This window comes from Trichosurus vulpecula, chromosome 3, assembly GCF_011100635.1.
Source record: "Trichosurus vulpecula isolate mTriVul1 chromosome 3, mTriVul1.pri, whole genome shotgun sequence".
NCBI classification, from domain to species: Eukaryota; Metazoa; Chordata; class Mammalia; order Diprotodontia; family Phalangeridae; genus Trichosurus; species Trichosurus vulpecula.
This window is the reverse complement of record NC_050575.1, coordinates 295,264,901-295,291,945: the sequence shown is the minus strand read 5'-3', so window position 1 is coordinate 295,291,945 and position 27,045 is coordinate 295,264,901. Positions and strand designations below refer to the sequence as shown.

Sequence of the window (27,045 nt, the reverse complement as noted above, 5' to 3'; positions counted from 1 at the left end):
TGGGGCTTAAACAGCAACAAACAAGCCGGTGTGCCCCCTGAGCTGGCCCTGGGCTAGGGGTAGGTATAAAGTGAGGAGAACTCTTTAATATTTTTTTTTCAATAAGAGCACATTCTTAGTGCTGGGAAATGTGGCTCTCCATGGCCCATAGATATTTGTTTTGAGACTGAATCAGTCATGCAACAGAGAAGCCTCCAGTGGACACACACCTTATATACAAACACCACAGTGAAGGAAAACAGGACCCTCAAAGCTATTTTCATGTAACAATATCATTTACATAATAATATAAGGTGTGTGAGGTTATTTACAAATATTCTCATTTCACCCTACAACCCTGTGAAATAGGTGCTATCATTGTCTCTGTTTTACACATGGGAAAACTGAAGCAGAAAGAGGTTAAGTGACTTACCCAGGGTCAGACAGCTAGGAAATGTCTGAGACAGCATTTGAACTCAAGTCTAGAGCTTTATCCACCCGGGACACGTAGATGCCTCGTATCAATCCCATTTAGCCCATCACAAATAAGGTGACCAAGCGCTCCTGTGAATTCTAACAGTAAGGTATTTTGCATATTGAAAGCGAAAAGGCCGGAGTTAGGGGTTATGGAATGAGTGTTCATGGAGCACAATTCTTGAGCCACCTGTAGGACTCCCATTTTGATGATGTAATTCCTGGCCTCACAGCTTAGCAGGGAAATGTTGGTTTTTCAGCACCTTTACAGCTGCCCTGCTGAGAAGGCACCAGGGTTCTGGGCTGGCTCCAAGGCCAGACTTGGAATAATAATCATAACAGCAAGAGTAAGACAGCTTGACATGATTAGAAGGCTGGTCTTCAAGGCCCTAGACCTAGGTCCAAGTCCTTTAATAACTGTGTGACTATAGGCAGGTCACTGAACCCCTTGATGCCCCAGTCTGATGTTCTAAGACTGACTATATCTGAATTAGTCTACGCCAGGATTCGCAAACTTTTTCTGTTAAAATATAAATACTTTAGGCTTTTGGGGCTAAGAGGAAAAATCAAGAATATTTTTGTAGGTACTTATTGTATAACACAATAGGAAACACATTTCTAATACTTCTTGATGAAATCAAAAATATGACAATAATAATTGAGTATAATTTTTTGTAATATAGGTCTAATGAGAAGAACTCTTTTGGAGGGAACATTTCATTTAATTGGGGTTCAAAGTTAGTGTTCCCTATCATCAAAATCAGTTAAAAATTCTCATCTGTAATGGAGTTGCATGTATTTCATCTTTGAAAATGTCTTCTCACACAAGTATGGCCAAATACTGACATCCATCCCTAAGCATATGAGTTTAATTGAACATATTCATCCATTAGAAGGCATTTATATTTTTTATTAGATTCTCTTGATGTTTACATTTTAGTGTGTCATCGCATTGCAGGTTAATTGCTTGCAACTGAAGATTTGGTAGAAGCTCCTCAATTGCACAGTCATATAGACTTTGAAATAGAGAGATTTCTTTCACACTTGCATTGGGGTCTGCAAAAAGCTGCTGGAACTGTAGTTTGAACTCAGAAAATATATCTGCAGCAAATTTGTGTGGGAATGGAATCTCACTTCTTGTTTCAACCTTTGACAGCATAGGAAGTGTTAATATAAATATGTTAAAATATAAAATAATAAATAAAGCAGCTTAATATTGTGATTCAAATGACATTTTGTTGTTTAGTTGTTTCAGTTGTATTCGATGATTTGTGACCAAATTTGGTGTTTTCTTGGAAAAGATACTGGATGTACAAAAAATATTTGTAGCAGCTCTTTTTGTGGTGACAAAGAATTGGAAATCAAGGGGATGCCCATCAATTGGGGAATGGCCAAACAAATTATGGTATATGAATGTGATGGAATACCATTGTGCTATAAGAAATGAGGAGCAGATGGACTTCATAAGAACCTGGAGAAACTTATGTGATCTGATGATGAATGAAGGGAGCAGAACCAGGAGAACATTGTACGCAACCACAGACACATTGCTTTTGTGATGACTAACTTTGATAGACTTGGGCTCTTCTTAACAATGCAAGGTTCTAAGACAGCTCCAAAAGACTCATGATGAAAAAGGCTATCCACATCCAGAGAAAGAATTACAGTCTGAATGCAGATTGAAGCAAACTATCTGCTCTCTCTTTTTGTTTTTTCTTTTCTTTTTGGTTTTATTACATCTTTCTCATGGTTCATTTCATTGCTTATAATTCTTCTTTACAACTTGATTATTGGGAAAATAAGTTTAATGTAAAGGTATATGTAGAACCTATATCAGATTACATGCTGTGGGGTGGGGAGGGGAAGAGAGGGGGGGAGAAAATTTGGAACTCAAAAATTTGTGGAACCGAGTGTTATAAACTAAAAAAATTAAATTAATTAAAAAAAGAAAAGATACTGGAGTGGTTTGCCATTTCCTTCTCCAACTCATTTTTACAGATGAGGAAACCAATGCAAACAGGGTTAAGTGACTTGCCCAGGGTCACACAGCTAGTGTCTGAGGTCTGGTTTGAACTCAGCAAGACGAGTCTTCCTGACTCCATTCCCAGCACTTTATCCACTGCTACCCCCAAATAACATCAGTTGTCATCAAATTGACTTTGCTAAAGTATAAGTTTCACACATCATCACTGTTTTGCCTTGTAATTTTAGGTTGAAATCCTTAACATTATCAAGTCTGCAGCAAAAGCTAATGTCCAAAACTATTCAGAGCTCTACCACAGTGGTTGAGGGAGGTTCCTCTTCAGAAAAATTTCAATCATGGCTCTGAATGAAAAAAAGTCATAACAGAAACTTTTTTTCTTTTTCTTCTTTTCTTGTTTTGACATGATAGGCATGCACTGGTAATTAAAAAAAATGTTGTGGTATGACAATATGTCTGGCACTGGAAACACCGTTGTATTATAACTCTATCACTGCTATCTTTAGTACGAGGAAGAGCTGTTGGAATGTGATGAGGGCCACATACAGCCAGTCAACGCCTGATCTACATTGATGAATTCACAGGTCCGTACCTAATCCGAATAGTAACAACAACTGATGTTGGATTAGGGCTTTAAAGTTTACATGGATCATCTCATCCAATCCTCCCAATGACTCGGAGAGGTGGCTGCTATTGCCTTCATTTTACATATGAGCTCTAGGGGACAAAATAATTTACCTGTGATTACACACCTTATGAGTGTTGCATAAGATTTGAACCCAGGTCTTCCTTACTCCAAGACTAGTATTCTATCTACTATCCCATGGAGAAGGAGACATGATTCTTAAACCTTGCTCTCAGTTCATAGACATCTTGGCCCTGTCCTGCCTACAAGCCATCCCTTCTGTGTCTTCTATGTATGTAGAGGCTAGAGCTAGCTGGGAAGGCCGTTTGGTCCAGCCCTCTATCCGCAGGGAGCTAAGGTATTATCTCAGTTTTATAGATACAGCAACCGATCAAGAGAGATTGAATAGTTTACCCAAGGTTGAGCAGCAGATGGCTGCCTGCCTCTTTCCCATAGCACGTTCCACTTTTACTCTAGGGTTGCTGGCCTCCTTCTTGGTCGCTTGTGCTTTGGTCCTTGGAGGTGTTGTTTTGTTTTGTTTGAGGATGTAGTAGGGACCAGGGGGAACAACAGAACAAATTGCCTTAGGGAGACTGTATGATACAACCATAGCTGGTAGCTAGGATTTAAATAGCATTTTAAAGTTTGCAAAATGATTTACAAATGTCATCTAAATGGATCCTCACAACAAATAATAATAGTAGTGACTATCGTCATCCCCTTTTTACAGATGAGGAAACTGAGTTAAATGACTCACCCATTTTATAACCCTTTTATTTTGGAGTAGCTTTAATTGTTGGGAAAATTTTCCCATTAAACTTAAATTTTTATCGTTGCTATTCCTACCCCATTGTTCCTGGTTCAGCCTGCTTTTTCCTATAAAACTTAAATTTGTGTCTTTGCAATTTCTACCCCATTGTTTCTTGTTCAGCCCTCTTGGTCAGTCAGCCAGCCAGCGTTTGTTTAGAGCCCACTATGTGTCAGGCACTATGCTAAATGCTGGGCATGCAAAGAAAGGCCTGCTCTCAAAAAACTGACCATCTAATTGGTCCTCCTGTGGGGCCAAACTGTTCATTTAATCCCTCTTCCACATAACCTTTTTATTTTATATTTTTTTGGTTAACAAGGTTAAGTGATTTGCTCAGGATCACACAGCTTGTAAGTGCCTTGTAAGTGAAATCAGGTTCTCCTTATTCTAACTCCAATGTTCTACCTACTGTACCACTTCTCTTCTTGTAGTGGGGTTGTAGAAAGAGTACTAAAGTGGAAGTCAGGAGAGTTGGTTTGTTTTATTTTATTTTATTTTTGCAAGGCGATCAGGGTTAAGTCACACAACTAGTAAGCGTCAAGTGGGTTATTTTTTTTTCATTGTGTAATTTTTTATATCCACCAGACAAATGGATATTTCTATATTCGTAATAGAGAAAGCAGAAAATGAAGATTGTATATAAAACTGCGAATCCCTATTATATAGTTTGTTTTTCTTTTAAAATAAATAATAAATTTAACATGTAACTCTCAAAGCTGTCTTGTCTGTGATTCTTTCCTGTGTGCATTTAAAAAAAATGCTTCTATAACCTTCTTTTCTCTTTTTTGGGGGGTAACCCTATCCCTAAGTTACCTCTCCCTACTTCCCATTCTCCCTGATTTAAAAAAAACAAACAGATACATATAGTCAAGCAAAACAAATTGTCACTTTGGCATGTGTCTCATTCTGCGCCCTGAGTCCATCATCCTTGTCAGGAAGAAGGTAACAGTTTCATCTCAGTCTTCTGTGTTGAGATTGGTTATTATTTTGATCAGAGCTCTTAAATCTTTCAAGCTGTTTTTCTTTACAATGCTGTTGTAATTGGAGGGTTGGGTTCCAGTTCTGTCTCTGCCAAAAACTAGTTGTGCGATAGATCTCCAATAAGTCAATCTCCCTCAAGACCTTAGTTTCCTTGTCTGTACAATTAGGGGGTTGGATCAGATCTCTGAGGTCTCCTCCAGCTCTGACATTCGATTGTTCTCTGGCATCAATCAAATTTTTTTACGTCCACAATGTTCAGGGCTCTAATCTAGGTCATGTGGGAAAGGAAGCCTAAAACTGGGTCTCTGCCCATTAGGAGATTTCAATCTAGTTGTTGAGATAAGCCATTTTCCCTAGGGAGGCAATAGGCCTTGAGCTAGGCCTTGGAGGTTCATCAGGATTCAGAAACATTAGGAGGAGGAGAAGGGCAAACTTGCCGGGGAATTGCAGAGTGTTATAGGAAAGAGGCATGCTTCATGCATGGATTTAGTGGAGAATAAGGCTGGAAAGGCTGACTGGCTAGAGCAAAAGTGAAGCATGTTACAGGGAAGAGGCAGGCAGCTGTCCACCGGACAACTTTGGGTAAGTTACTCAATGTCTTGATTAGTTGCTGTATCTGTAGGCTTTTCCCTGCCTATATATTAGAAACCCGGGGGAGTCAAGGTCCTTCCCTGCAATTGGAACTCTTCACAGCTTTGTCCAGAATACAAAAATCGTAGAATTTGAGAGACCGATGGGACTTCACCATCTGGTGCAGCCCATGCCAGAAGAGAATCCCCAGCACAAAACAAATGGTCATTCACACTTTGCTTGAAGACCTTCAAAGAGGAGGACTCACTGGCTCTTGAGACGGTCCCTTCCACTCTGGAGTAGCAGCTCTAATTGCTAGGAAATTTTTCCTATCAAACTTAAATTTGTGTCTTTGCAATTTCTACCCCATTGTTCCTGATTCAGTCCTCTTGGTCAGTCAGTCGGCATTTATTTGGGGCCCATTATGTGACAGACACTGTGCCAAGTTCTGGGGAGGCAAAGAAAGGCAAAAGACAGTACCTCCTCTCAAAGAACTTAGAATCCAATTGGTCCTCCTCTGGGGCCAAACTGCTCATCTAATCTCTCTTCCACATGAACTTTTTATTTTTTGGTAATCAGGGTTAAGTGACTTGCCCAGGTTCACACAGCTTGTAAGTGTCTGAGGCTGGATTTGAACTCAGGTCCTCCTGACTCCAGAGCTGGTGCTCAATCCACTGCCCGCTCAGCCACCCCATTACAGCCTGTCAAATTTTTGAAGACAACTATTGTGTGTCCCCTTCTCTTCTCAAATCTTTTCTTGAATGTGCCCAGTTCCTTCAGCCAATTCTCATGAGATGTGGACTCAGGATCCTTCCTCACCCTGGTTGCTTCCCCAGACACTCTCCAGATTATCAATGTCCTTCTTTAACTGTGACTCCCAGAACTGAAGGCATTACCCCAGATGAGTCTTCATGAGGGCAGAGTACAGTGGGACCATCACATCCCTATTGTGGACAGCTATACTTTTCTTAGGGCAATTCTAGATCTCCTCAGTATTTTTGTCTGCAGCATCCTTCTGCTGGTTCAGTTTGAGCTTGTAGTCCACTAAAACCCCCAGATCTTTGTCAGAAACAGCTGCCATGAATAACTGTTTCTGAATAATTGCTCCATGCCTCCCCCATCATGTAGCTTATTTTTTGTGCCCAAATGCAAGACTTCACATTTATCCCTAATGAATTTAATTTTATTAAACTCAACCCAGTGTTCTCTGTCTGTCATGATCCCTCTTAGATCATGATTCTGTCATGCAGTGTTAGTTCTGCTTGCTGTCACTTGCCTAATGAGCATACATCGTATGCCTTTATCCAAGTCACTGTTAACAATGTTAAACAGCTGAGGGCTAAGCACAGATCCCTGGGGCACTCTACTGTAGACCTCTTGTAACTTGACATGAAATCATTAACATCTACTTTTTGAGTCAGGTCATCCAACAAGCTCTGAATCCATCTGAATGTGTTAACCTCTACTCCATGATATCTCTATCTTCTCCACAAGAACAGTATGATGGGAGAGGACTGCATCACAGCAGTAAACCCTAAACTGTGCCCAGGACTCCCCTGTTTTTACGGAGTGCCTGACTTATTTCCAAAACTACTTTCTTTCACTGACTGCCCTGCCCATTGCTGTACACCTAGATCTCGGGGAGCCCTCATCATCTTGTAAACTCAACCGAGTTAACAGGTACATAGGTGTCCACCCAGCTCCCCTATCTCCTTCACCCTCTGACTGCGGGAGGTCACTGCCTACCCTAATGTCCTCCATGGAGCCACTAAAGGGAGAATGGGTGTGACTGGGAAAAGGTATCTCCAGAGTAGAGGGGGAGAAGTGTGAGTGGCTGTCTCCTGTGGCAGCGTGGGGGGCTTGGTCAGGTGTCAGCAGCAGAGGGGTGGGGATGTCTTATCAGACGTCCTGGCAGGAGGAAGGGAGGGGGGTATCATTGGAGAGCCAGATGTCGGAAGATTTCAACAGATTGGGGTGTGGATACAAGTGGAGGGTTGGGCTATGAGTGAGTGCCCCAAGTGGAAAGGTAAGGGTGTGAAGGCCTCCACTGGAAAGCTGTGGGTGTATTTCCAGTTGAGGGGTGGAGATATGAATAGCTGTCCCCAGCGAGTAGGAATCTCCAGTGGAGAGGTAAAAGTGTGAGTGTGTGCCTCCAGTGGAAAGGTATGGGCTTGTTTCCAGCTGAGGCATGAAAATGAGTGGCAGTCAGCAGTGCAGAGGCGGGGTGTGAGTGGATATCTCCAGTGGAGGCCTGTGGATGGCTGTATTCAGTGAAAGGATGAGCATAGGTAGCACAACTGGGACAGACGGTTATGGGTAGGAACCTCAAATGGACAGAGAAACTCGTGTTCCTTACAATCATGTTGGCTCGCATTTCTGTGGTTGTGCAAAGGACTTTTCTACAACAGTCCTGTGAAGTATGACGTACCAAATATTCCCATTTTGCAGATGAGAGAACTGAGGCTCAGAGAGATTAAGTGACTTCTTTAAAGTCACATAAGTTTTCTAGGGATGTGGGGGGTGGGGGGTGGAGGGGGTGGGGAGGGGGGTAGCTGGAATGAACCCAGGTCTGTAGTCTCATCAGACTTCAAGTCCCCACCTTTTCCCACTATATCATGAACCTTTTCTCCTCCCCAACCAACTGTCCAATCATTGGCATTAGAAGGGCCCTTGACAGTTAACCGGCAGTAGAAAGTGGTGAGCGTTAGCGAGAACTGCCATTCATTTAGTGTTTTAAGGTTTGAAAAAAATCATTTTATCTCAGTAAACACTTGATCCTTCCAACCATAGTAGGCATTATTCTTGCTGTTCTTTTTATAATTGAGGAAACTGAGGCTCAGAGGCGTTTAAGTCCCTCGTCCACGGTCACACAACCATTACATGTCAGAAGTGGGACTGGAATGCGGCAGACCTTTGCGGACTCCAAGCCCGAGTCTTTGCCACCACGTCAAACCCTTCGTTTTGAGCTCTGGCCAGTGCCTGAACTGAGAATGGTCTGGAGGCAGTAACCTAGACACTGAGGGGTCCAGTCACAGCCACATTCACAGCTCACTTCCCTCTCAGAAGGGGCAGAAGATTAGACCTCGACAGCCTCGGTTTTAGGTGCACTGGGGTGAGCTGGGAAGGAGTGGGGAGCACAACGCAGGGCTGGGGAAAATGAGGCCTTTGAAGCCTCAGGTTTTCTTGGAAGATTTGGGGTCTTTATTCCAAGGGGCAGCCTTTTGAAGGAGCGGGAGGTGGGCTTAAACCCAGACGTGGGCGTCCTCGGAAGGAGCTTGATCCGCCTCCTAGAGCGCAGTCCCAGAGGCCGAGGTCTAATTAGAATGGCCGGCGGGAAAAGCCCCCAGGCAGAGGTGGGATGGAGGGGCGTGGCTGCCCCTCTGCCACTCCCCTCAGACCCGGGCACAGCCCCGAGGGCAGCGACCCCAGCGCCTTGGCTGCTCTGGGAGGAGGCTCGGGGCGCACTCAGCACTACAGGGGCGGCCCCGGATCACATGGGCGGAGGCACCTCCCGGAGCCCCAGGCGGGCTCTCCCTAGAGCCGACGAGCTGCAGCGGCGGCGAGAGCAGCAGCTGCCCACTCTTCCCTCCGCTTGCGCTCCTCGTCCTGTACCAGGGGGACTGACGGCCCCGACGACCTGAGCCAGTCAGGTGAAGACTGCCCAGCCCGTACAGGTTAGGGTGTCAGCACCTGCCCCTTTCCCGTTCCTCCTCTTCGCCTCCGAGGCTCCCTGGGCCTCCTTCCCGCAGCGTCTTTTGGCCCCCTCATCTCCCTCTCCTGCGCCCTTTCTCTTTCCTGTAATCCTGGCTGCGCCCTCCCGCACTCCGTCCCTCCCTGCTACCAAATCCCATCTGCCCTCTTCAGCGCCTCCGGCTTCCCCCGCTCTTGCCTCCATTGTCTCTCTCCTGCCCCCGCCAGCCCTCTCCTGTGCCCGCCACCGCTCTCCTATCCCACCACCCCTCTCGTGCCCCTGCCACCCCTCTCCTGCTCCCATCTCTTCTCTCCTGTTGCTGTCTCCCATTCCTGCCCCCCCCACTCCCTCTCCTGTTGCTGTCTCCGGTTCCTGCCCCCCCCACTCCCTCTCCTGCTCCTGTCTCCCCATTTTTCCTATCTCCTCACTCCTGATCTCTCCTATTCTTCCTCCCGCCCCCATCTTTCATCCCTGCATTCCATTTAGGCTCTCCCCATCTCCCACAGCCCCCCGACGCCCCTCGTCCCTCTCCCCATCTCCATTCTCCTTACTGGTCTCTCTTCCATTCCTCCCCTTCTTCCCCCAAACCCCTCAGCCCACCAACACCTTGTTCTCCCTTCCACTGGGTGGGTAGAAGCCTCCATCCCAGTTCCAACTTGCCAGGTACTTTGGCCCCAGAACTGGGGAAGTCATCCTAATTGGGGAAAGCCGGGAGGGTGAACGGAAGCCAGGCTTGGCTCCTCCGATCAAAGCCAAGGAGCCAGAGTCCACTCAGCTCAAAGGTCTCAAGACCAACTGAGTGCCTTCCCAGTATCCCACAGCTGCCTTAAGAGTGCTGTCATCATGAGGCTGACTGGCTCTGGTTCCTTGGCAAGATATGGGGCCTAGATGAAGTGAGGTAGAAAAGTAAGAAAGTCAGACTCTGGAGTGCTAAGAGAAGGGGTCAAGGGCTGAAGAGGAGCAGGGAGCCTTGAGAAATGTGCTTGAGATGGGGGTGGGGGTGGAGGCAGAGTAGGAGAGGAAGTTATTCTAAGAAAAGAGTAAGGGAGGGCTCCTCTCTTTTTATGTATCTTGTATTGGTGTTCTCAAAGAGAAGCTGGGTGCTCTAGGGTTCTTGGGGTAAATTATAGGGGGCAGGAACTGCACTGGTTGGATCTGCTGCTCTCTCTTCTTGTCCAGCTCTGCTTCTAGCAGGGGTCTAGTGCTCCAGCCTGGATGGGCAGGATGTAAGGAAAGGTGCCTAGGACCTATCTGGGTGGCTATCTGGTAGGGTGGTATCCCCAGACTGGCATAGACATTTCCTGTCCAATCTCAGCTTGGGGACTGAAGGAGCAGGAAAGTCTCTGAAGGGCAGGACTGCTGGAAAAGTTTCCTTGCCCAATGAAAGGGAAGAGGAAGGAAAGGATGCCCATCCCTCGTCCTGCCAGCCACCACCCCAGAGCACCCAAAGCCCCACCATCAGGCCTGTCTGTTGATTCCAAGAGCAGGTTGCTCCCCGTAGCTTGGCTAGCATTTGAGCATTGAGTGTTCTTGGCATGTCAAAGGACTAAGCCTGGCTTTTTTTTAAAACCATAGCATAGCTGCTGTAAGGGCAACTGATCCCCCACCCCCACCCCAAGAGGGACATGGGTCAGTAGGTTGTGGGGGCATGTCTTCGTTCATCTGAGAAATGCTGGCCCTTCCTGAACGTCTTACTCAGACACCATCCAAATCATCTTTGGGTCTTACTTGTGATTCCAGCCCTGCTGACTGTGGGGTCTATAGAATGCATGCAGGGACACATGCATGAGCCTGCACACGCGAGTGTGCACGGACGCACCCTTTTTGGCCTTTTAGGGTTTCTGTCCCCCAGTTCTGGGCCCTCTCACCACATCTTCCTCTTCCCCTACCTTCTTAAGTGTGGGAGTAGCAGGGGGAAAGAGGTTATATTGTAGGTTTTAGAGAGCAGAAGCTAGATTCTTGTAGGGCATGACCTGCATGATGGGGTGCTGAAAGAGAGAGGAAACCATGGCGGTTCCCGCTACTCAGAACCTACTCTCCGAGACATGCCAGCCCACTTATGTTGGGCAGCTGATTTCCTGGGAGTCTCTGGCTCTTAGGACACAACGAGGGGGAAATTCAATCACCTCCTCCCATGGTAGTGGGGGGAAGTGAAACGGTTCCTCCGCAGTGGCTTTAGTCACTTCCTCTCCTCTACCCCACAACCTCCGTGTGATTGTTTCCCGTGGCCGGGGCCATTACTGCTGCCTCCCCCAGCTCCCATCTTGTTTATTTCTTTCCGGTCTCAGACATGGCACTGACTGTGGACGTAACAGGGCCTGCACCCTGGGGCTTCCGCATCACTGGGGGCAGAGACTTCCACATGCCCATTGTGGTGTCCAAGGTAAGGAAGGGGTGGTTCCCAAGGGGTGAGAATGGGGGCAGACTGGCATCAAGACCAAATGAGAGATTTTGGGTAAAGCATGATAGAAACGTTAGCTATTATTATCGAGAACAAACACCTGACTGTCCATTTCCCTCCTCACTCCTAACTACTTTCCTACTTTTTAAAAATGCATATCTGGGGATGACTGGGGGGGGGGGGATGATACTGCTATGGGAATAAAGGGTGTGTGTGTGTGTGTTTTGGTCCAGGCTACCCAGGAATTACAAGTGTCTAACTATAGGGCCTGTTCTTTTCCTCCTCCTTTTCCCCCTAATCATTGGTAACCATCTGGGGTGATTATTACAGTGAGAGGCCTAGAGAGCAGGGCTAGTGCTACGGAAGCTCCTTCAGTGCCATCCTCCTTCACCTCCTCCCCCATCTGGGTATAAGGGTGCAAGTCATTCAGGGGGGCTATTGGCCAAAACTATCACTGTGCCTGAAATTTCACCATTGGAAATTAGGTCCTTTCGGTCCTTGAAGGATTTTCCAATATTGGAAGCCCCATATGGAAATATAACCATCCCTTATCAGCTGAAGTTTATATGTGGGAATAGAGCAGGGGATTTCTTGAAGGTCAGCTGAGAACAAAGCCTTAAGAAATAGGACATAGGATGGATACCTAGAATTCAGAATGTGGCTGTAGGGGATGTCAGAGATACATTTTTACCGTTTGGGGAGGGGGAGTAGGGAATACCCCCCCACACACACTAAACAGAGCCACTTCTGACCCATGATTCCTCATCCTCTGAAGGTGACTGAGCGAGGAAAAGCTGAAGCTGCTGACCTCCGACCTGGGGATGTCATTGTGGCCATCAATGGGGAGAATGCAGGAAGCATGCTTCATGCTGAGGCCCAGAGTAAGATCAAGCTGAGCCCATCCCCTCTGCGGTTGCAGCTGGACAGGTAGTTTATGGGCCCCTCTTTACCTAATCATTAGTGTCTTCCTCTTACCCAAGTACCGCTGTCATGGTCCCCAGGGCTCCCATGAGGCTTGGAATGGATGCCTCATTAGGCATCAGGAGTGAGATTTTGGGCAGAGGCAGTACTGGGACCCCAGGTTGTCCTTTGATCAGAGGTTGAAGGAGTTAGGGAAGCTGGGTGGGCACCTCCGTTTCTGTAAGCTCACTGGAGGGTGGGAGCTCCCCATCTAGGTGTGCAGCTATGGGCAGGGCAGGGCGGGTTGGCATCAGGCACCTGGTTGCCCAGGTTTGACTGGTTCCTAGGAGTGTGCAGGGCGTGAGCATGGGTGGGACATGTGGGCTCCTCAGGGGTGAGGGGGAAGCAGCTGTGGTTTGGTGTCTCTCCTGAGCTGGGGTCCCCCTTGGCATCTCTAAGATGGAGCAGTGCCACCTTAGGCAGAGGTGTAGGGGAGGGCATCTGAATTGCAAAGGTTTTACTCCCTATCCTAGTTCCCTTTTACCTTTGTCCTTTCTAATCTCTTTTCTCTCTTCCCCTGACTTTGGTGTTACCACCTTCCAGGTTCAAGACAGAGCCAGTGGGAACAGTGGGATGTTGAGCCTGAAGGCAAGGGTTATGGGGGAGACAGGTGGCTCTCTGGGGTTGGGTGTCCTGGTGACTCAGAGACCAGGAATGTAGAGACATCCCTAAGCCAGGAGATACCTCTGGGAGGAGCTCTGTTTGGCCTGAGTCATGGTCTCCTTTGTATTGTCTCCTTGGGCTTTCTCATTTGGAGAGGGCACAGGCCTATCCTTCCATGCTTCCACTTTTCACAGTGCTAGAAGCCACCATGATCTCCAGGGGTCATTGGTGCCCCGGGGCAAGGCTGGCATTGGGTGGCCAAATTTGGTCGATCTGATGCCCTTCTGCTGCTGCCATCCTTAACCTCCTCTAGCCACTCCTTCATGCCTTTCTAGGCTGTGAGTGTTTACAGAAGTGGTTCCTGAGGACGGGAAGGGCCTCATGGCATCTGGGAATAGGACCAAAATCCACAGCAGGCAACAGGCCGAATAGGGGTGGGGGAGTTGAGAACATGATCTAGCCTCCCCCTCCAGTCCCCACCAGAGTTGGTAAAACTGCAGCCAAGTCCCTCAGGACTCCAGCTCAACACCTGGCAGGTCAAGGCCTCTATGGCAAATTCCCCTTTCTTGCTGAACACAGTTCTCTGCCCTTCTAACCCGTTCCCACCCTGTCTTGGGGTTCACTTCTGTGGGATTTAGAAACTCTGAAGCAGAGAAAGGGCAGAGGGAATATTCTTTGTTGGGCCTGGAGCCCTGAGCTCCCCTTTCCTGTGGAGTGGTAAATGAGTTTTCTTTTAACTTTCCCACAGAGCAGCCAGACCTCTAAGAATTTATGTGGTGGTGCCCAGGACAAGACAGTGGTGGCAGGGGAGGGTCACCTCCTTCCTCCTCCCACCTCTTCCTAGTCTCCCCTTGGACACCCTGCCCCCATCTCTTATCCTTGGCCCGGCTCCTGGCCCCTTAATGACTTCCATCCAGTTTTCAGTTCAAAACCAGTTCCTAAATCCAGGGAGGGATCTAGAAGGGGTATCCAGAACAGGGATGAGCTAAGGGAAGTGGCATTACCTAGTGGTTGGCACTGCCCTATGGAACCCCCAGATCTAGGAAGCATTGGAGACTTTATTGACTGCTTTTGTATACATATAGAGGCAGCCGGGAAGCGCAGTGGGTAGAGAGCTGTACTTGGAGTCAGGAAGCCCAGAGTTCAAACCCCACCTCAGACACGTATTAGCCATGTGACCCTGGGAAAGTCAGTTGGCCTTTGTCTCCCTGAGTCTCTTCACTTGTAAAATGGAGATAATAACTGTACCTACCTCCCCAGGGCTGTTGTGAGAATCAGATGAGACAACGTATGTAAAGTCCTCTGCAGGCTATAAAGCATTCTGTAAACGCTAGCTATTGTCACTGTTAATGTTGTCTCCCTCCACCCTCAGGGTCCGCACTGGAACCTCACAGGATGGGTCCTAGCACCCTTTTACAGCTAAGGAGGACAGAAGGTTCTGTGGTGCCCCCCACCCTGGCAAATCCCTTCTGGGATTGAGGGCTTGGCCCTCAGTCACAGGATGAGCTGGGTGGAGTCTTCTTCTGTTTAGGACCGGGCTACTGAGGAGGGGATCAACCTGAGATCCAAAAGAGCTGGGCTCCTCCCAGCCCTGTCACTAACTGGCTGGGTGACCTTGGGAAAGTCACTTTCACCGGGTCCCATGATGAGTTTCCTAATCAATAAAAGCACAAGTGAGCATTTCCAATTCAGCGAACATATGTTCAGCCCCATGCCACGCTGGAGACCCTAGAGGCCTGAAAAGAAAGAGACAGGTGAATAAAACTCAACCCTTGCTCTCAAAAAGCAAGCTAAGTGTGAAAGTGCAAGGAGAGGCAGAAGCCAAGCGCTTTGGCCTCTGGCTGAGGGTCAGAACAAATGATGGGGCCCAATGGGAAATGGTGGAAAGGCATAGGATGTGAAATAAGAGGGTTTCAACCTCAGCTCTTCTTGAGTGACCTTGAGTAAATCATTTCAATGTTTTGGGCCTGTTTCCTCATCTGTAAAATGAGGAGGTTGGACTTCACCTTTCAAGTCCCCTTCCAGCTCTAGGTGTGTGACCTTTAAGAGCCCCTCGGGGACCTCTAGGTGGTGCAGTGGATGGAGCACCAGCCCTGGAGTCAGGAGACCTGAGTTCAAATCTGGCCTCCTACACTTACCGGCTATGTCACCCTGGGCAAGTCACTTAACCCCAATTGCCTCGAAAAAAATAGGCCCCTTTGGCATTTTAAGATCCTCCCCATCATTCTCTTTCTTCCCCCGTTCCCCAGGTCTCAGGCATCTTCTCCTGGCCAAACCAATGGTGGGAGTTCCCTGGAACTGGCTTCCTGTTTCCAGGTAAGACATCCCACTCCCCATCCCTGGCCTGCCAGATAGAAGCCTTGTTGCCTGGAATGCTTCTCCCCCCTCATGGAATCTTTTCTCCCTTCAGAACCCCATGAGGACTAGAACTGACAGCCAGACCTCACTGAGATCCTCTTACTCCAGCCCAGCTTCCCTCAGCCCTCCTCCATCCCGAAGCTCTTTTTCCACTCCACCCCCTGCCAGCTCCCACACCCTGCCAGGAGAGGTGGTGAATAGCAGCAGGTGAGAGCTGGGACATGGGGCCACCTGGGTCCAGTTTCACATTTAATTGGCTGGAAGGAAACCTCTGCAGTTTTGGTCCAGGGATGGGGAACCTGTGGCCTCGAGGCTGTACATGGCCCTCTAGGTCCTCAAGTGCAGCCTCTTACTTGTCAAAGGGCTGCACTTGAGGACCTAGAGGGCCATATGTGGCCTTGAGGCTGCAGGTCCCCCACCCCTGTAATTTAGTCACTAGTAGACACCCCTGTTTCCAGCCCTTCTCCTAAATTCTTGTAGGGGGTACGGATGGCCATTGTCCTTACTTAACCCCAGCCTCTGATAAGGGAATCGGGATCAGACATTTCTCTTTTTTTCTGTTTCAGTTTCCAGAGCTTATCATATTCCCCAGCTTCTGTCTATTCGGAACACCTGAACTCTCGGGGCCATCTTAGCAGCCAGCAGGTAAGGAGGAGACAGGGTTGGGCAGGATGCTGGGAAAAAAGAGTTGCCTCAGCAGCACCTGGGCCTGCCTAGTCCTGGGACCCTGGGGGTTGGGGCAGCCCCCTGGGGATGAAAGGGATGATCTCCGGCTGCCGCTCTCCATCTCCTAAGGACAGCTGCTCACCTCTCAGGTGGAGGGATGCTTATCCTTTCCCAGCAGTTTGGCCCCCATGGGACTAGTTCTATTGTACTAGTGCTGTTCAGTATGTCCCTTGGTTTTTCTCAATTCCCGAAAGCCTCAGCCCCCACACTTGCTGGCTTCCTTCTTCCTTTTGTGTTTCTCTTGGGCTGAGAGTGAAATAGTTTTGCTGCTGTTGTTGGGATGCTTCCCTTTTGGCTCCCACTCCATCCCCTGAGAAATTCCTCCTCTGTTCCAAGTCGTATCCCCCTCCCCTTCCTAGTACTCCCCACCCCCTGCTGCAAAGCTAGCTCTTCCTCATTTTTACCCTACTTCCCTATTTTTTTATAGTTTTGACAGCTCCTGGCATCCTCCTGTCCCTCCTGGGATGGGGCCATGTTCTGATTTTATACATGCTCCTCACATATGCATTCCATCCATTCACCTCTCCCACCTCCCTACTTTTGCATGGTCATGGCCTAAGCCCCCGTCAGAGGAGGGCAAGGGTGCTATTGGGATGGACTCCATCTGTTGGGGGTGAGACATAAAGTATCCAGCTGCTGGGGTGAGGGGGATTGTGTCTAGCTGCTAGCCCCCCGAGCTGGCCTCCCATAGGGCAGAGCGTTTCTGGATATGGCAGGGGAGCGGGGGCAGAAGGGCCAGAATTTTTGTGAGAAAAGTTTGATTAGTCAATGTCTGATTGGTCAAATGGTTGATTACCCACCATGATGCAGAAGGGATATAGCAGAAAGACATAGCCTCTCTTTTCACGATTTTTAAATTAAATTTAGTGGAAGTTCAGGGAAGCAAGAGCTCACCGTGGGAAGTCAGGAGAGGCTTCATGGAAGATGTGGGACTTAATCTAAGCCTTGCGAACTAAGTGAAAGAAGTAGAAAGACTTTTGGACCAGGGTGGTGGAAAGTGCAAGGGGAGAGCAGGAATAAAAGTGGCAGTGAAGCTTATGGATTGGGAGACGATGAGCAAGCCAGCCTGGGAGGAGTTAGAGGCTGTCCATTAGGGAGAATGGAAGCTAAGGTTGGATTGGTGAGACAAGGCCAGATGGTTGATTCTATGGGGAGGGTTACCCCAGAAAGTTCATGAGGTTCTAAGAGACATCTGCTTCTTCTGTCCATTGAGGGTTCCATTGGAGCCTCAGGGTCCTAAAAAAGCTTCAACTAAGATGAGGTGACCAGAGCTTTGTCCTAGAGCAGGGCTGTCCAAAATATGGCCCGCAGTGCAATTTTATGTGGCCCACCTGTGGGTTTTAATTTTCATGAGCGAAAAAATAAAATAATAATTTGCATGAAATGCATATTAGATTTTTTAATTCCATCACTAATGAATAATCTCATTGATGTTAATTTTCTTTGGTGTTTTTAAGCAGTATTATGGATGGAACATATCGCACGGAATTTTCAGTCGATCTGTGGGATGTGTTCCATCTGTACGACGCACACTAGTCAGTACGCACCTACCTTTACACTGTTGTGTTGTGGCTTTGTTGTTTTGTGTTTGCTTTCCCACTTCCCTTCTTCATTTGTCACATTGATGACGCGTGTTCCCCTACTTTCTATTAGCATACTGTATTTTTTATTCTGTGTGCGGCCCTCGAATAATCATTTTATTTTAATGCGGCCCTGAGATAACCTAAGGTTGGATGGCCCTGTCCTAGAGCAACAGATTGAGAGGACAACATTTGGGGTTCTTTAGCAACATAGAAATCATAAAACTTAGCACCTAGTTACCAGTAAAGTAAAAACAGGAAACAGTAAATCGTAGTAGTAAGTAAATAGTAAATAAAATAAATATAGTAAAATAGTAAATAAAAAATAAATAGTAAAAAACAGTAATAGTAAAAGTAGAAATATCTCCGAGGGTGGGATGAGGTAGATTTCTCTCCAGGCCCATCCTGCTCTTCAGCACTGCCTTAGAATCGGTATTTTGGCAGAGGCAGGAGAACAATATCCTGTCTCTTCTTTCCAATAGAGGAGAGTGTCTGCTTGTCCCAGGAACAGTTTGTGGTGGCGCAGTGCGTAGAGGGCTGGGCCTGGAGTCAGGAAGACCTGAGTTCAAATCCTGCTCCAGACACTTACTAGCTCTGTGGCTCTGGACAAGTCCCTTGTCTCTGTCTGCTTCAGTTTCCTAACCTGTAAAATGGGGATCGTAATGGCACCTGCCTCCCAGGGCTGTTATGATGGTCACGTGAGATCATATTTGTAAAGCACTTTTTAAACCTTAAGGTGCTGTATAAATGGTAGCAGTTATCAATGATGATGATGATGATGATAAATATTTGTTGGGATGGTTGTTACAGTCTGGGGTCTTGGGGTCTCACAAGGAATGAGCTTCTAAAGTTGCAGTCTGTCTGTGGCATTTCCCTGTAAATCTACCTGAATTTGGGAGAAAAGAGTGGTTGTGTGTTCCTGGGGAAGGAGCTCTGGTCTGTTATTCTGGAGTGCTGCAGTCCAGCCTTAGCTTTGTTACTAATGCCCCATATAACCTTGAGTCAGTCCCCTCCCCTCCCTGGGTTCGTTTCCGTATCTGGAAGTTGAGGACCAGGACTAGATTGAAGACCAAGGAACTTCTATTTGTGCTCCGAAACACTAGAGGGAAATTTGTGCTGGGCAGCTAAGGGAGGGATGGGGACTTGTTGGTGTCCTTACTCTATGCCCATGCCACCTGTTGAAAGCAGCCTTCTGCTTCGGCATCATACATATCCAAGGCTTAGAAAGGCCAGCATGAAGGGGACCAAGCAGCCTTCTTCTGGGTGCTGCTTAGGTCAAATGGGAGGAGAGGGAAGGAAACAAGCATTGATTGAGCGCCTACTATGTGCCAGGCACTGCGCTAAGCATTTTACAAATATTAGGTCATTTTATACCTACAATGACCCTGGGAGGTAGGTGCTGTGGATCCCCGTTTCACAAATAGGGAGGTTGAGACAGTAAGAAATTAAGTGACTTGCCCAGGGTCACACAGATAGCAAGTGTCTGAGGCTGGATTTGAATTTGGATCTTCCTGACTCCACATCCACCTAGCAGATTCAGAAATGTTAAATTTCAATTGTAGAAGAGATCCCAGAAGATCATAGATTTAGAGAGAGAAGGAGCCTTAGAGTTCCAAAGGAGTCCAGCCCCTTCCCCCCACCCCTACTCCCATTTTACAAATGAGGAGATAGATAGAGGTAGCCAGAGGTTAAGTCACTAATTTCAGGGTTTAATTGCTTATTCACTCTGAGACTAAGGAAGGAAGGAAAGGAGGAAGGAAGGAAAGAAAGAAGGAAGGAAAGAGGGAGAAAGGGAGGAAGCTAGAGAACATGGGAGGGAAGTTGGGAGGGAGGAAAGGAGGAAAAGAAGGAAGGAGGGAAGGAAGAGGAAAAAGAGAGGGGGAAGGAGGGAAGAAGGGAAAGAAGGGAGGAAATAAGTATTTATTGAACACTTGCTATATGCCAGGCACTGTGGGAAGCGCTTTACTATTACAATCTCATGTGATCCTCGCAACAGCCCTGGGAGTCAGGCGTGTCATTATCTCCATTTTACAGTTGAGGAAACTGAGGGAGACTGAGGTTAAATGATTTGCCCAGGGTCACACATCTAGTAAATATCTGAGACTGAATTTGAACTCAGATCTTTTTGACTCCAGGTACAGTGCTCTACCCACTGCTCCCCCAGCTCACTTTCCTTATCTGGGCCTCAGTTTCTCTCTCTGTAAAATGAAAGATATGGTGCCCCCAGGTGCCCTCAGGCTCTGATACTGAGAGTCTTACTCTAAGGTCATCCCTCCCTGCACCTGGAGAATGTCAGATTCCTTGGTCAGTGAGAAAGCCGTGCCCTCTAGTGTTTAGCAGGAGAATGAGCTGGCTGAATGGGAGAAAGGGGTGTGTTCTGCCCTGGCTGACCCATCCTCTTCCTGCTCCTCCCTCACCCCCTTCTCCTTTTCTTCCATCAGGCTGGGCTTGGTCGAGCTGGCGACTCTGCCGTCTGGGTGCTGCCGCCTTCCCCAGGGGGGTTCCGAGGCTCCCAATCCTCCAGCCCCAAACGATCCTCTAGCCCCAAACGCAGGTATGGCGGAGTGAGCCTTGGGAAGGGTTGTCTCTGGGGCCAAGGGGCTGAGGGTGGTCTAAAAATAGCCAGCAGCTGGGAGACGGAGGCCAGAGAGGGTAGGGATCCTGGGGTGGGATTGGGAGGAGCAGGGGTGGGGCTCTCCTTGATGGCATGTGACTCTTTGATGGCCCCAGGCCATCACTCCAGCCTTTAGGTCCCTTGACACCGCCCCCCTCTCCCCCCCAATTTCCTCCCTACCTCCATTACTTCTGTGATCCCTGCCTGGTTCTCCACAGTGTGGACTTTGAAGGGGGAGGGCCTTACCTAGAGGAAGATTCCGAGGTCTTCAAGATGTTACAGGAGAATCTGGAGGCTCGGACCGCCCCAAGGCAGTCGAGTTCCTTCAGGATGCTGCAGGAGGCATTGGAGGCAGAGGAGAAAGGTAAGGGCCAAGCATGGCCTCGGGTTTGGGGAGGGGAGTCCCCAGGTGTCAGAGGTGCACAGGGCCCTTTGGGCTAGACGTAGGTGAAGGGTCAAGGGGCTTACAAAGAACTATAAAACACAAGATCTGACAGCTTTGCTATTCATATCTACCGTTCAGTCACAATCCTGGTAGCTCTTGTCTACAGATGCCTAGGTCACTCCTTTTCCTTCCTCAATGAGTTTGGTGCCTGGCTCCCCAACTCTTGCCCTCCTACTAGGGGACTTCAATATACATATTGACTCTCCCTCAAACATCCTAACAACTCAGTTCCTCAACCTACTCACTTCCCATGACCTACTCCTCCACCCCAGTTCAGCCACACACAATGACAATCATACCCTTGATCTTGCCATCACCCACAAATTGGACCCAGATGGCCCTGGAGGAGAGAGTGAGGCCAGTGACTTTGCACAGCCCTGCCTCACTTAAATCCAATTCACTCGCAAGTCAAGACCTCACCTTCCTGATGTCATTGGTCCTCCTGGGGAACCAAGGACAAACAACCCAGAAAGGTACCACCTCCATGTTTAAGAATTGAGAAATCCCCTCATCTGAACACAATCTATTGACTTTCCATCTCTCCCTCTGCCTTCCCTTACCAACCCGTTGCTCTTTGTACGTAATCCTGGACCTACAGTCCCTGGCGCCCTCAGTTTTCTCCCAGGCCATCAACCTGCCCTGGCCACTCTCTCCCCTTTTTCCCATCTTGATCGCTTGTTGAATCAGTTCAACTCAATGCTCTCCCCTTCTTTGAGTCCCTGACCCCCTATCATATTGATGATTTCATTCTGCCGAGCCTCAGCTTTGGATCACCCTGCCCTCTTGGGCCTTCATACCTACATGCACATGTTACTTAATGAAGATGGAGAAAATCACGCAACTGTTCTGACAGTGTCCTCTACAGAGCTATGTTATACAACCTCGACTGGGCCTTCACTGCTGCTGGCAATCCTACTAGATATCCTTCATCAACTCACTATCTCATTTTCCATAGTGGCTCTTCTAAACCTTTTCATCCCTCCCAAAGCCTACCATGGCTCCCAGTCCCTCCACTATCTTAGCTGAGAACCTTGCCTTATATTTTACAGAAAAATGTGAGGCCACTCTCCATGAACTCCCTGTTCTCTTTTCTTCATCTCATCACTCATTTGCCTACAGCCACCTATCTCATAGGAAGAAGTGGCCCTTGCCAGGCCTAACTCCTCTACCTGTACAAGGGATCCCATTCCGTTCCAACGCCTCCAACATCCCCAGTCAATCATTTATCTTCAGTCTCTGTCTATAGCTTCTTTCCTGTTGCCCACAAACATGCGCATGCCTCCCCCAACCTCAGAAGACCCTCATTTAAGGGACTGTTCCTTGTAATTATTGTCGTGTTTCTCTTCTGCTCTTTATGGCCAGATTCCTTGAAAAGGCAATTGGTGCTTCCACCTTCTCTCCTCTTACTTTACTAACTTACTTTTCTAACCTCATCATTCCACTGAAACTGGTCTCCTCAAAGTTGCTAGTGATCTCTTAAATGCCAAATCCAACAGTCTCTTCTCAATGCTCATTTTCCTGGACTTCCTTGTAGTCTTTGACACTAGTGATCACCCTCTTCTCCTTGATACTCTCTTCTCTCTAGGTTTTTAGAACACCACTTTCCTGGTTCTCCCCCTACATATCAGACCACTCCTTCTCTGTCTCCTTTACTGGATCCTCATGCCAGTCACGCCCTCTAACTGTAGGTGTCCCATAGTGTTCTGGCCTGGGCCCTATTCTCTTCTTCCCTCTATACTATACTTAATGATCTAATCAACTTCCATGGATTTAATTATGATCTCTATGCTAATGATTCTCAAATATACCTTTCCTGCCTTTACCTCTCACTGATCTCCATTCTCACATCTCCAACTGCCTCTCAGATATCTCAAACTGGATGTCCGATAGACATCTTAAACTCAATATTTCCAAAATTGAACCCATCATCTTTCCCCTAAACCCTTCCCCCCACCCTACCTCCACACACACATACACACCTTCTCTGTTACTGTAGAGGGCATCACTATCTTCCCAGTCCCTGGGGCTCACAGCCTAGTAGTCCTGGACTCCTCACTATCTCTCATCCCACCATATCCGATCTATTGCTTATCAACTGTCTCCTTTGCATCATCTCTCAAATGCTCCCCCTTCTCTCCTCTGACACTGCACCACTCCAGTGCAGACCTTAATTAAGTCACATCTGGATTATTGCCATAGCGTGCTGGTGGGTCTGCCTGCTTCAAGTTTCTCCCCATTCCAATCCATCCTCCATTCAACTGCTAAGGTGACTTTCCTGAAGCTCCTTTACTCAATAAACTGCAGTGGCTCCCTATTGACTCCAAGGTCAAATACAAAATCCTCTGTTGTTCAAAGCTCTTCATAACCTAGCTCCTCCCCGTTCCAGTCTTCTTACACCTTCCTCCCAACACATTCTCTTTGATCCAATGACACTGGCCTCCTGGCTGTTTCACACACAACACAGTTCTGGACATTTTCTCAGGTGGTCCTTCACATCCAGAATGCTCTCCCTATCTTTACCTACTGGCTTCTTCAGCTTCCTTCAAGGCCCAACTAAAGTCCAATCTTGTACAGGAAACATTTCCCAACCCTTCTCAATTCTCTTGCCTTCCTCTGTTAACTGTCTCCTATTTATTCTGTAGATAGCTTGTTTGTACATATTTGTTTGTGGTCACCTCCATTAGATTGGGAGATTCTTGAGGGCAGGGACTGTCTTTTGCCTCTGTTGTATCACCAGCACTTAGTATAGTGCCTGGCACATAGTACGTGCTCAATAAATATTTATTGACTGATCTCTGACAAAACAGTAATAATAAATAATGCTGATGACAATAATAAAAATAATAGCTAACATTTATGTAGCACCTGCTGTTTACAATTGTTTTCTTATTTGATGCTCACAACAACCCTGAGGGGTAGGTACTATAATTATCATCATTTTACAGATAAGAAAACTGAGACAGCAGAGCTTAAGTGACTTGCCCAGGGTCACACCGCTAGTAAGTGTCTGAGACTAGATTTGAACTTAGGTCTTCCTGACTTCGGACCCAGAACTCTAACCACTGTAACACCTAGCTGCCTATAACTGACCATGTGACCCTGGGCAAGTCACTTCTCAGTGCTCTAAGCAACTCTCAAAGAGCACCCTATACCAATATAATCGCAGCTCCAGCCCAAATCCCCATCTCTATTCACCTGTAAGTAACTTGAAATCTTGTTTCTAAGGTAGAGCAAATGCCCAAACAGACTCAATGGTATATGCTAAGTGCCCAATGAGGGCTCCAGACAGCAGGTGCTGTAAGATGTCAGAGGCAGAAGGGTTTGCTCTGGGCTTGGGTGATTAGGGAGAGATTCATGGAATAGGCAGGACTAGAGGAGAGGGCATCCAGGTGGCAGTCATGTCAGGAGCAAAAGTCGAGAGGTAAGAATGTAAAAAGCAAATTCAGGGAACTGGCCAGAATGGAGGGTTCCACATAATAGTAGTAGATGTGCCTTGAAATGTAGACTTCGGTGGGATTGTAGAGGGCCTTGAATACAAAGTAGAGATGAATGTTCAGGAGGCCAAGGAAGATGCATGAAGCAATTAACATAAGGCAGTACATGTAAATGACTTAATGTTCAAATGGATGGCCTTGGTGAGGTGGGTTTGGGACATTAGACAGTGAAAGGAAATTCTCTGGTGCAGAGGGTGAGTGTGGCAACCATCTGTCTTTCTTCTGTAGATGGCACTTCTACTTACTTGCCCAGCTCACTGAGTCCACTGGCCTCCCGGCCAGCTGGTACTGCCCAGACCACACCACCCAGACTTCACATCTGTGAGAAATGCAACACCAACATCACGTGAGTGTGGCTGCTGGGAAGTGGAGGTTGGGAACCGGATGGTGGTCCCAGGATAGGGCAGGCACTTATGCTGGAGAGTCAGGGTGCCATTGGGGCCTCTTAAAAATGGGCATTGATGTCCTTAGCCTTGGGACTTGAGACAGGGTGAGGCAAAGCTGGAAGAAAGGCACGTTTTCAAGGGCAATTTTTAGCCCTGAAAAATGTCAGTTCTGAGGGAATGTCTTTATTACCTTGTCTTCTCTTTTCTTTCCTTCTCTTCTCCATCTCCTTCAGAGGGGTAGATTAATCAGTCAGTCAGCAAGCATATACTAAAATGTCAAGCACGATCTTAAGCCCTGGGGATCCAAAGAAGGGAAAAAACAGCCCTTGTTCTCAAGGAGTGTACAGTCTAATGGGGGAGGTAATAGCTACATAAGTGAATACACACAAGATGCAGATGATAAATGGTAACCTTAGCGGCCCTTGCAGCTGGGGAAACTCAGAAAGGCCTCCCAAGGAAGGCGGCATTGAGCCAAGTCTTGAAGAAAGCCAGGAATTCTAAGAGACGGTCATGAAGAACTGGGGTATCAGTACAAAACCATGGAGTCATTGGATCAGATGGTCCATGGAGGGAGTCAAGAAGACGGGAAGGTAGAAAGGGGCCAGGTTAGGAAGAGCTTTAAATCCTGGGGGTAACAGGGAGCCACTGGCGTTTGAGGAAGGGCGTGACATGGTCAGACTTGCACTTTAGTGGCCAAGTAGCTAGATAATGCTGGGTTGGTGTGTGGAGAAGGGAAGGGCACTAGCCCCTGGGGGGATCAGGAAAGCTTTTTTGTGTGTGTGGAGATGGCACTTGAGCTAGGTTTCCAAGGAAAGCATGGATTCAGTCTTAGAGTGAATGCATTCTGGGTATGAAGGACCGGCAGTGCAAAAGCCACGGAGATGGGAGATGAATTGTCACGTATGAGTGACAGCAAGAACCTTAGTTGGACTGCAGAATTTGGGAATGGAAATAATGTACAAGAAGTCTGGGTATGTAGGTTGGGGCCATGTCAGATTTAAAAGGCAAACAGAGGAGCAAACAATAGATGTGAAAATAATTTGAATAGTATAAATCCCAAGAGCTTTATGTGTAAGATAACGAGTCTTTTTTTCCTTCAAAAGTCTTTATTTCTGAATTCTTTTTCTCCCCCCTCAGAATACTTCTCACAGCTATTCCTTTCTACTGTGCTCTCTGTCCTTCTTTATCTCCTTCTCAAAGGGGGTAGAAAGTGGATTCAATAAGCCAAGAGAACCATCCTGGTCCCCACCTCAAGCTCTGCTTACCCCTTTTGGGGAGGAGGACTCCTTTTCATTTCCCTGAAGTTTCAAGATCACTAGGGGGTATGTGGGTGTGTGCCAGTGTGTGTGTTTGTATATGTTTTGAGGGGCAGGGCTTGTGCCCCTGAATGGACCAGGGTGATGTTGCTGCTTGTCCTCCATTGTAAGTCCTGGAAAATTTTGGAGAGGGAGGCAATGATCAATTTTGAGATCTACCAGTAGACATGGGTTTCCCTGTTGGGCACTACTGTCAGTAGACAGACATGATGATCCCTTTGGGTAAAGGAATCAGGTCTCCAGTCTTTCCTTCTGTGATTTTTTTTGCTCCCCTTCCCCCCTGCCCTCCATTGTTGGATTGGTCCCTAGAAGACTAGGTTCCTGGTACATCACCCTTATCTGGCTTATTGCCTCCTGTGTTGTTGGTGTTACTGGTTAGTAACACTTCCTCCCTCCCCCTGCAGGAACCAGGCTGTACGGATACAGGATGGGCGGTATCGACACCCTGGATGCTATACCTGCTTGGACTGTGGGCTAAACCTGAAGATGCGGGGCCACTTCTGGGTGGGTGATGAGTTGTATTGTGAGAAACATGCCAGACAGCGCTACGCAGCCCGCCATGCCCTGAGCTCCCACTCCTGAAGGGCCCTCCTGGATCTCTTTCCCCTCCCCTACTCCCACACCCATGTCTGAGGAACTCTGTTGGGGGTCTTTGCCGATGAGAAGCTTGTATGGAAGAGGAGGTGGTGGGTATCGGGATCCTGGGAGCTCTTGGGGACTGAGTTTGGGCACCATTTCAAGGGTTGGAATATTTCTCTTTTCTGCCAGGCCCTCTCTGTCTCCAGGTGTAGGCAGTAAGAGCAAGCTCTTAGGCCCCATTTAGAGACTTAAAGGGTTGCTTTCCCTGACCAAGTGGGTCACGGGGTGAGGTGGGCTGTGCCCCAGATACTGAGCTCTAGGTCATGCATAGGGTGAGGGTGGAGTGGATTACAATGCAAAGCAAAAATGATTTGCTTTGAAAGCCATTGTATGTAAAGATATGAAAATATATATATATACATGTATAAATAAAGTAAATAATACTGCATCACCCTCTTGGTCTTCTTCCCTCCC

At 47.6% G+C, this 27,045-nt stretch overlaps 1 protein-coding gene across 2 annotated transcripts; it reads left to right on the top strand.

The window, feature by feature from the left end:
• Positions 1-9,003: 9,003 nt before the first annotated feature.
• On the top strand, positions 9,004-26,984 carry PDLIM2 (PDZ and LIM domain 2). Of its 2 annotated transcripts, XR_005009913.1 has the most exons (11): positions 9,004-9,092; positions 11,398-11,492; positions 12,286-12,437; positions 15,323-15,389; positions 15,484-15,638; positions 15,998-16,076; positions 20,179-20,291; positions 20,570-20,715; positions 24,519-24,636; positions 25,814-25,998; positions 26,397-26,485. XR_005009913.1 is itself a non-coding variant. In XM_036751027.1 (10 exons), the coding sequence occupies exons 2-10, from the start codon at positions 11,400-11,402 to the stop codon at positions 26,572-26,574; spliced, it is 1,101 nt and encodes a 366-aa protein (XP_036606922.1). In that variant the 5' UTR covers positions 9,004-9,092; positions 11,398-11,399; the 3' UTR covers positions 26,575-26,984. The 2 variants fall into 2 exon arrangements, 1 of the variants encoding a protein (XP_036606922.1); XM_036751027.1 differs by lacking the exon at positions 25,814-25,998 and having other exon boundaries at positions 26,397-26,984.
• Positions 26,985-27,045: the final 61 nt, after the last annotated feature.